General features: G+C 51.1%; 1 protein-coding gene across 7 annotated transcripts in view; it reads left to right on the top strand.

Annotated features, from left to right (window-relative positions):
- ARHGAP22 (Rho GTPase activating protein 22) overlaps nucleotides 1-8898 on the top strand; it is a 165042-nt gene that overhangs the window by 122870 nt on the left and 33274 nt on the right. The window contains exon 1 of one of the 7 annotated variants that reach the window (XM_059397990.1): nucleotides 6020-6183. The exons of 5 other annotated variants lie outside the window; for them this stretch is intronic. In XM_059397990.1, the coding sequence (XP_059253973.1) occupies nucleotides 6132-6183 (52 nt within the window). In that variant the 5' untranslated portion in view covers nucleotides 6020-6131. Of the gene's footprint in view, nucleotides 1-6019; nucleotides 6184-8898 lie in introns of those variants that run through there. One more of the 7 variants, XM_059397989.1, reaches the window with a different exon arrangement.

Genomic DNA, 8898 nt, shown 5'->3' with positions numbered 1-8898 from the left:
GAGCATGAACGAGGAGAAGGTCAGAGAGAGAAGCAGACTCCCCATGGAGCTGGGAGTCCGATGCGGAACTCGATCCCGGGGCTCCAGGATCATGACCTGAGCCGAAGGCAGTCGTCCAACCAACTGAGCCACCCAGGCATCCCTACATAAGTTATTTTTAAAGGAGGGTAGGGTCAGCAGGCCCTGGCCTTACCGTCAGCAGTGTTTTCTGATCCCAGCCATGCAGGCTTCCCCCGCAGGCCTGGCTCCCCATTGGTGCTCAGGAGACCAGAGCCAGGTGAGCCCAAGGTGTTGGTGGCAGGTGGCCCTGTGGACACAGTTCTCAAACTACAGGTCTTGGCTCCTACCCCCCAAGACCTCTGGAACGCTTCCTAAGCTTGTGATGGCGGTTTTGTGTGTGTTTGTGATAATGGTTCAGGCCAGCCCTCCCCACCAGGCTGTATTCTCCAAGAGGCAGGGACTCTTGGTTTTGTCACTGTTGTGTCCCCATCACATGGCACTGTGCTTGGCACATGGTGGACCTTCAGTACTATTTGTGGAAGGGAGAATGGGATAAGGACAACTGGGAGTGGGCGAGGGGGGAGCCGTTAAGGAAGGTGATGGAGAAGTGGGGCTATTTGAGCTGGGTCTTGATGAATGAATAGGAGTTTACTGAATGTGAAAGTGGAAAGGTGTTCCCAAGAAAAGGGAACAGCCTGTGCAAAGACAGCAAGGCATGAAGTCCATGGCATATCCCAGGAACAAGAAGTGGGGCAGAGTGACTGGAGTGGCCGCTGAGATGGGGGAGTAGCTGGCTGACCTGAAAAGCTTCGCTCAGCTGATTACAGAAGAGCGCCAGTGGGAAGCTGGGACACGGCCTGAAGGCAGAGGAGGGAGGCCAGGGTGTGGAGTTCTTATCAGGGAAGGGAGAGGCCTGACCTGAGTTTCAGAAAGGACCCTCTGGCCAGGCATTTCCCAGCCAGCCCCACACTCTTCCTTCACTTCTGCAATCGTCTCTGTGGGAAAAATCACAGTCCTCTTCTCCCACGGGCGCTGCCTGGGGCAAGGTCGGTATGGATTCCCTAAAAACCTTAGCATCCCCAGAACCACAGAAGATTTCCCAGGGAGCGCTGGTTTTGAGAAATGAAACTCCGCTGTGTGATGGGTTGGCAAGAGGGGAATTTGGCACTCAGACCATTTGGAGGCTATTCGGGACATTTTCCTAAGTTAAAAGTACTCAAGGGGCCCCTGGCTGGCTCAGTCGATAGAGTATGTGGCTCTTGATCTTGGGGTTGTGGGTTCAAGCCCCATGTTGGGTGTAGAGATGACGTCAAGATACAATCTTTTAAAAAAAAAGTACTCAAAGAACAGGCAGGTCTAACTTTTCCAAGACCAAACACAAGAACTACCACCTTGCTTAACAATAAGAAGAAATCTTTATTCAAGAAAGTAATCTGTGTCCATAACACACACACACACACACACACACACACACAGAAGTGTCCTTAGGGAGGAGTAAACCTCTCTGCCCCCGAGCCCCTTGCCTCCTGTCCTGAGTCAAGCCCAGCCCCCTGTGCCCCATGCTGCTGGTCCTTGCAGACTTGAGCTCGCACAACCACACCCCTGCATTCCTGTGACTCAAAGGGCTGCATACTGTTCACAGTGTTCTGTGCTTTTTCTGTAATAATGGATCATCCCCTATCACCTCCCCTGCCACCTTCTTTTTTTGGGGGGGAGGGGAATACATAACTTATTTAATCAGTGCATTATTTATGTGACCTGATAGACTGTTAAGTTGTCCCAGCTTATTGTTGGAGCTCTCTTCCACACACGAGTGAATTTACCCACAGAGAAAATTCCCTTGAAGGAAGGGATTGCTGGCCATTTGAAATTTTGATAGATGTTGTCAAACTGTTCCCCAAAGAGATGCAAAATTCTGCTCCTACCAACATGGTAAGGGGCCCCCCTGCTTGGTGCTTCCAGGTGCAAGCCCCTCCCACCCCAGTGAGGCCCAGCGGCCAGTAGCCCTCTCAGGCCATCGCCTGCTGAGTGCGCAGTCTGCGGACCACCCCTCATTGCCTCCATGGCTGGTAGGTGATGTGAGGCCTCTTTCTCCTGTCACTTTATAGTAAATTCTATTGTCATTTAAAAAGAGGTTAAGTAAATTGTGTTGTCATCTAGTTTTGCCTTTGTTAAAGATTTTTATTTATTTATTTGACAGAGAGCAGCAGGCAGAGCGGTAGGCAGAGGGAGGGGAGAAGCAGGCTCTTAGCTGAGCAGGGAGCCCAACATGGGGACGTGGGGCTCGATCCCAGGACTCCAGGATCATGACCTGAGCAGAAGGCAGACGCCCAACAACTGATCCGCCCAGGTCATTTAAAATAGATAACATGGATCATATTTCAAAGGGCAGAATGCCGGTCTCCCTGTGCCCCCCACTTCCCTCCCAGGAAAAGCCACTGCTCCCAATGGAGTCTTCCAGTGTCTCCCAGAGATATTTTACAAATACTCAAACAAACAAGTATCTCTTCTATTCTTCTCCCCTCCCTTTCTGTGCAAAAAATGGTCACATACCATGTTTCTCACCTGACAGTATCAAGCGGAGAACATTCTAAATCTGGGCATTAAGCACAGCCTCATGGTTTTTAACCCCCACGGAACGTCCCATCTGGGGACTGTCTGTCCCTCTCACCTTGGTCATTTGTCTTTTCAGTTTCTTTTCTTCGCCATGCAAATATTTTTAACTTCTGTGGAATAAAACTTTCTTTTGTGGTCTCTGGTGGTTTGTGTCATCTATGGAAAGGCCGTCCCCAATTTGGAGATCACAGGAAAGTCCTCCCACCGCCATCGATCATCATGCTTCTGGGGTTTCATTTTTGGTCCATGGTGGATGTTTATTTTCTTATAAGGTGAGCTATAAGGATCCTACTGGGTCATTTTTACCCAGGTGGTTATCCCTTTGTCATGCTTCCATTTATTAAATAACGTCTTGGCCTTGCCCACTTGAAATAACTCTTGTTTCCAAACTCCAGTGCATGTCTGAACCTGTCTCTGTTCACATACTGAGGGACCTGGCTGGTTTTACTTACTGTAAGTGGATCCTTGACTCCATTTTAATAAACTGGCCTCACTTCTTTTTTTTTTTTTTCTTTCAAAATGCATTTGCTGTTTTTGTTATGAACTTTTAGAATCAACTTGTTTAATTTAAAAGGAAATGCTACGAGTGTTTTCTTGCGTTGGCAAGAAAACACTCGTAGCATTTCCTTTTAAATTAAACAAGTTGATGTACAGATGAAATCAGGGTGAATCGGTATTGTGTTATGTGGGTTTTCCTACTTACGTGATGGGATTTCTGTTTCTTCTAATTTATAAATAGCCTGTGGTCTGTGTATATTAATTCTGTGTCTGGACACCTTGCTGCATTCTCTTACTGCTTGCAATCGCTTTCAGGTCCTTGACTTTCGATAACAATAGCAATGATAATAATAACACTATACCTTCCCCCCAGCTTTTATTGTTTGATGCTCTTAATCCAATCTGATTGCTCTGCTGAAGACTTCCAGGAAAATGGGAAGTGACAGTGACAATGGTGGGCATGCTCCTATTGTCTCTGGCCTTGATGGTGTCTCTCCATGCAACACAGGGCTGGCTTTGCTCTATCCATGTTGAAGAAGGGTCCATTTGTTTTTATTTAATGTAAAATTTCCATCAAAATGGATGTTAAACGTTGTCAAGTGCCTTCTAAGGTTTTTTCTTGGAGAAACAGATTTAAGAGAGGCCAAAAGGTACCTGGGGGACCTGAGCCTTTCCTCCAGGCATTGGGGCATCTCTGAGGTTCTACCCTCTACCTCCCCAGTCTCCTTTTTCTCTCATGTTTACAACCATAAAAGGGCTTTCTAGAAAGGCAGAGGTGGGTTGTTAGTCGTTTCTCATCCCCTGGCTGAGGGCTGCTGCCACTGAGGGCACACAAGACACAAGACTGTCTCTCTGGAACCTAATCTCATAGGTGACATCTGTCACTTTTTGCCATTTCTAGTCATTGAAAGCAAGTTACTCGGTTCAGCCCACATTCCAGAGGGTGTGAGGACAGGACGTAGGGTTCACTGGGGGCTCTCTCAGACACTGCCCACCACAGGGATGGAAGCAGGAGGACAGGTCCTCAGCCTGCAAGCGTAGGGAGTGAGCGGCCAACACTTCAGGGGACCAGTCGGGGTGCAGTTTCCCCTTGCTGACCAGGGCCACTGCAAGATGCCCTCAGGCGTATGACCTCAGACATCTTACTCAGCCCCTGTTTTCTCATCTGCAAAGTAGCTGTCATTGCTGTAGCACCTTCTAGGGTCATTGTGAAGCTAAAATACTGAGCTAAAACATGCAGTTTGTAAACAGAAACCATGCCCAGAGTATTGTATAGACTCAATAAAACTTGGATGTTGTCTGAAGTGAGATTGCCTATCATTTCACAGAACTTTCCATGTGTCCCCACAGTGACCACTGCCATTCAGTGTGCTCCCACCCTTTTCCAGACACGGGACCAGTCCCTGGAGATCCCGGCCAGACCAAGGGAGGCATGATCCGCTCCCGTGAAATTTACCTCCTCTCATAGAGACACAATAAACAAGTAGACAGAGAAATAAGCTAATTTCCCAGTGTGATAAGCTCTACAGAGAAAAGAATGTGAGAGTAATTGGGCAGGATGGACAGTTACTTGACAGAGGTTCTCGCCAAGGGAAGGGGAGGGTTTCTATAATGACATCTGAGCAGGGGTGTGAAGGTGCAAGGGAGCTGGCCCCACAGGGAGTCTGAGGAAGAGAGAGTCCAAATGGCTGATGGCAGTAAAGGTGGACAAGTGGGGGGACATGAGGTCAGGGAACCTGGACCCCCAAGGTCACAGGAGAGTTGGATTTTATTCTAAGAACAGTAGGCGTTCTGAAGAGTTTTAGGCAGATGTATTTTGTGCTTAATTGGCTGCTTTTCTTTGTTGAAGGGAGGGATGGGCGTTCACCCTGGTTGGACAGATGGATGGGTGGATGGGTGGGCGGACAGATGGACAGACAGATGGACAAATGGGGGCAATGGGCACATGGACAGGCGGCATCAACACTAGCATGGCCTCACCAGAGTTTCGTGTCTGCTGCCTGCCCCAGCCCTTTAGGACATAACTTCAGAGCTTCCCACGGTCCAGGGTCTGATACCATGTCCTGGAAGGAATGAGTGATACAGGAGAGACAGCCAGGCTGGACAAGGGGGCTGTCTCCAACTCTCTTTGTCTCCAGGATGGTAGAGACACCATAGGGATGGCAGCTGATTTCATGGAAAGAGTCCCAGACAGCTAAATTCAAGTCCTGACTGTGTCAGCGCAGTGGCCCTGGGCCACTGGAAGCCCCCGGGGCCTCGTCTTTCCTGTCTCAGCAGGGATGGTGGTGGCTTACAAAGCCTGTGCAGGTGGCATGCCCAGCTCACAGCTTCCTTGTCCCATTCAGTCCCCACCAGAACCTCACCAGGGAGATCTGGTTAGGGGCCTCATTGTCCCGATGAAGAAATAGAAACCAAAAGAGTCTGTGGCCAGTAAGCACTGAAATTCTCAGGCTTATTCCGTGTGTATTCATGGAGTCCCCACCAACCCACCGAGGTGGGCTTTCCGAGTCTCCAGTTGGTGAGGACCCTGAAGCACAGAGTTCGTGGGGCTGGGGGTCCGGCCCTGTGCTCTCGGGCCTTAGCTCGCTGGGAGGACCAGAGAGACTCAGTGGCAGGCCTGCTGGCAGAGGCCCTTGCTGAGCTCTGGGCAGGAACACGGGGGAGGGAGTGCAAGGAGGCTGGCGCAGGGCACCTGCCTAGGGACTTCAGCAGTGTGAAACCCTGTGGACCCTGCAGCCCTGGGAGGGCCCCCAGCAGGGGGTGCAGAGGATCCAGCTGGCCTGGCCTCCTCGCCCGGGCCCCGCCCCGGATAGTCCCGGCTCTGGGGCACTGAGAAGTGCAGAAGTTCCCTAAAGGAGGCCAAAAGGTCTTGGCTCAGTGCCCTCGGCAGAGCCAAGCGCACAGGCGGCCACAGCCCCGGCAGCCCAGCCCCCGCCTGACCGCACACCTGGCATTGGTCCCTGACTCGGCTGTGCCCAGCAGTTGCTCCTGTGGCCACAGCCCCCAGTGGCCACACCATGCCCTTCTGCCCCGCCAGGCATCTGAGGAGGAGCAAGCGTCAGCCCAGGGGTAAGTGGGCAGCCCAGAGGAGCGCAGGCTCCGGGGACACGAGGCCAGGGGTGATTAACCCTTGAAGGGCAAGTGGTATTGGGTGACTCCAGTCAGGTCAAAAGAAAGAGCGGAGACCGAGGACAGGAACCCGAACGGCGGCTTGGATCCAGGTTGGGGTCAGCCTGGTATGGGCGGGCAGGGATGGGCCGTGAGGCAGCCCTGGAGACTGCAGACAAGCCCAGCTGGCTCCAAGGCTTTGCTCTGAGCTGCAACCCTCACCCTGCCCACATACAGTCTCAGAGAGTCTGAGGGTGGAGGTTCTCCCCTGCCCTACAACCCCAGCTTTGAGGCTGTCCTGGAGCCACCAGCCCATATGGCTACCAAACACTTGAAGTGTGGCTAGTCAGGGTGTGCTGTTCGTACAAAATACACGCTAGATTTTGAAGACCTTATATAAAAAAGGGATTAAAATTGTCGGTTACAGGTTGAAATGAACACATTTTGGATGTGTTGGGATAAATACATTATTCAAAATAATTTCACCTGTCTCTTTATACTTTTTAAATGTAGCTTCGAAAACATTTAAAAAATTGCATGCAGCTTGCATTATGTTTCCACTGGCCCACACCGCCTCCCACAGCTGTGTTCCCACACTTGGCCTTCGCCCCTCGGAGTCCATCAGCGGGGCCTTCCCTGGGGCTCTCCACTCTCCTAGGTTCCCAGTAGAGAGACAGAGGGCTGAGGGGCAGGTCATCTGTTGCAGTTACTGTCACCTTAAATAGTGATTTATTTTTTAAACAGTTTTCCATAACTCCTGGCCTAATATAGATAGTGTTTGATTAATTACATCAGCATGACTATCGTTTTCACCTGAATGTCATAAAATGTGTCCCCTACACTACGGTGGTTTAAAAAATTGCTTTTGTAAATACCATTTACTCTTTTTTTCTTTCAATTATAAACGGAATGGTTGAGATATGGGGGTTCCTGTCCTGGAACCCCTGCCGGGATCTTCTGCATTTTGGAGTTACCCCCTGTCCTCCAAAGCCCCTTGCAAGGGTGGAAAGAGAGAACTCAAGCACAAAAGGAGTTTCTTAAATTGAGGAGCTCAGAGGGGAAGAAAGGCCGGCTGGCAACAAAAAAAGCAGGGCTGAAGTCCTGGAAGGGTCACCTGGGGTGGGTCCCTTGGAACAGAGTGGGGACAGGATCAGGAACCAGTCTGCCCAGGGTCCTAGTTCACTGATGTCACAGCTTGGACATGCTTCTAAACATCTCTGGGCCTCAGCTTCCTTTCCTGTAAGATGGGGATCACGGCACCGCTTCCTTTGTGGGTGTTCAGACGGGATGCTCACCCACTCGTTGATATCACACCCACCTTCGAGCGAGTGCTTTGTGTGCCCTTCACCTTGGTTCTGCTGCAATTAACCTTCCATTCATCACAGACTCTCTGCCGGCCCTCCCCAGCTACGCACTGCTTGGTGTGCTGGCGTTGCTGCTGAGATAGACAGAGTGGGGGTAGGCCAAAAATAAACAGTGTACATAAACATATCATGTGAACACATGAACTATATGTGTACTGGATTGTGCCAGGTGCTATGGAAAAATCAAGGCCAGGAAGGGGCATGGGTTACGGTGGGTGAAGATGTTTAAATAGGGTGATCAGGACAGATGCCCCAAGAAGGTGACATTTGAGGACAGACCTGAAAGAGGCAAGGTTGTTTTTGGGAGAACAGCTTCCAGGGGCAATAGTAACGGCAAGGGCAGGTGCAGAGACCTTCAGGCAAGAGTGTGCCCAGTGATTTGAATACTGGGACTAATGAGAGCTAAGGAGAGAGCCCCCATGGAGTCAGAGGAGCAGTAGGAAGGCTAGTGGGGCTGGGGCAGGGCAATGGTGGGGGTGGGAGGGAGAGGTCTGGGAGATCATTAGAGGGACCCTGCTGCGAGGGACACTTTTGGCTTTGAGCAGAGGCCTGTGAGCTGGTTTGGGTCTTACTGGGCCACTGTGGCTGCCTTATTGGGAAAGGAGGGCCTGGAGATGACCCCAGTGATCCGGTAGTGAAAGGAGGTGGCCAGAACCAGGTAGCACAGTGAAAAGTGGTCAGATTTTGAATATCTTTTGACAGAGGAACGAATGGAACTTACTGGTAGACCTGGGTCTGAAAGGTGAGAGAGCAGAGCTGAGGATGCCTCTGGTTTCCACTTGAGTAGCTAGAAGAGGGAGTCGCTTGGACCAGACAGGGGTGGGGGGGGCAGACCCAGAGTGGATTTCCTACTGGGTGGGTGGGAGGTGCCTGGAGACATCCCAGGCAGTAGGTAGTGGGTCTGGAGGGCAGGGAGGGGACAGTGAACTGGGAAACTATCACCATGGGAATGGCATGGTCATCGCAGAAAGTCCCGAGACTGTGTGAGCCCACCAGAGGACAGTGTGGGTCAATGTGGGGACAAGGGGAGGGAAAAGGCCAGGTGACCCCAACTTTCTGCCCGAGGTACCTGATTGCCGGGCACTAAGGTGGGAACATGAGAGGAGGCTGGCATGAGACAAGTCATGGCGGTCATCAGACCAGCTATGCCTGGTGTGGGATGTCGCACACTGTAGAATCGTAAAAGACATTCTGATTTGGAGGAAGCATGCCTTTGGTTGATCTCTATCTGATGCTTACTGGGGGCTGTTTTGCCCGCCAAGGGACACTGAGCAACATATGGGGACTGTGTTGGTGGCTAGCCTGGGAGAGA

The sequence above is a fragment of the Mustela nigripes genome, chromosome 4 (assembly GCF_022355385.1).
Source record: "Mustela nigripes isolate SB6536 chromosome 4, MUSNIG.SB6536, whole genome shotgun sequence".
NCBI classification, from domain to species: domain Eukaryota; kingdom Metazoa; phylum Chordata; class Mammalia; order Carnivora; family Mustelidae; genus Mustela; species Mustela nigripes.
Note: the sequence above shows the minus strand (reverse complement) of the source record. Positions and strands in the feature narration are given on the sequence as shown.